Source organism: Chiloscyllium plagiosum, chromosome 12 (assembly GCF_004010195.1).
Source record: "Chiloscyllium plagiosum isolate BGI_BamShark_2017 chromosome 12, ASM401019v2, whole genome shotgun sequence".
Classification (NCBI taxonomy): Eukaryota; Metazoa; Chordata; class Chondrichthyes; order Orectolobiformes; family Hemiscylliidae; genus Chiloscyllium; species Chiloscyllium plagiosum.
The window spans coordinates 87,650,297-87,650,860 of NC_057721.1; the positions used below are offsets into that span (position 1 = coordinate 87,650,297).

The 564-nt window shown below is 53.9% G+C and overlaps 1 protein-coding gene across 1 annotated transcript in view; it reads right to left on the reverse strand.

Moving 5' to 3' along the window:
* LOC122554871 (steroid hormone receptor ERR2) overlaps nt 1-165 on the reverse strand; it is a 6,120-nt gene extending 5,955 nt beyond the window's left edge. Inside the window, exon 1 of the mRNA XM_043700219.1 lies at nt 158-165. Within this exon, the coding sequence (XP_043556154.1) occupies nt 158-165 (8 nt within the window). The remainder of the gene's footprint in view (nt 1-157) is intronic.
* Nucleotides 166-564: the final 399 nt, after the last annotated feature.

Sequence of the window (564 nt, forward strand, 5' to 3'; positions counted from 1 at the left end):
GAGTGTCATGGTGTGGAGGGAGTGTAGAGGGAGTGAGGGAGTGTGGAGGGAGTGAGAGGGTGTGAAGGGAGTGTGATGGTGTGGAGGGAGTGAGGAGGGTGTAGAGGGAGTGTGATGGTAACCCCTGCTCTCTCTACAACTCCCTGCATTTAAATACCTTCCCATTATCACTTACCCCAATCTCTGTAACCTCCTCACTCCCTATCCTCACTCCCTACTCCCCACTCCCTACTCCGATTACTGTGCCCCCCCCCATGTTCTCAGCTTCCTGTGGTGGGGGGAGGGGGGGGGGAGGTTCCCTGAACTCACTGAGATTGGGTCCTGATTGGTTCATGAGACAGGAGGGCCGCAGGTATTTATGGAAAAAAAACAGGAATTGCTCAGCAACAGCTTCTGGATTGACTGTTTCATAAACTGGGAGGAGAGAAACCATACCCACCCCCTCTCTCTCTCACCCCCCCCCCCCCCCCCACCCCCCGTCTCTCTCTCTCTCTCTGACTTTACAATATGAATGAATGAATGAACAGTTCAAGCTAAGACCCGGGTCTAACTGACCGACCTCTG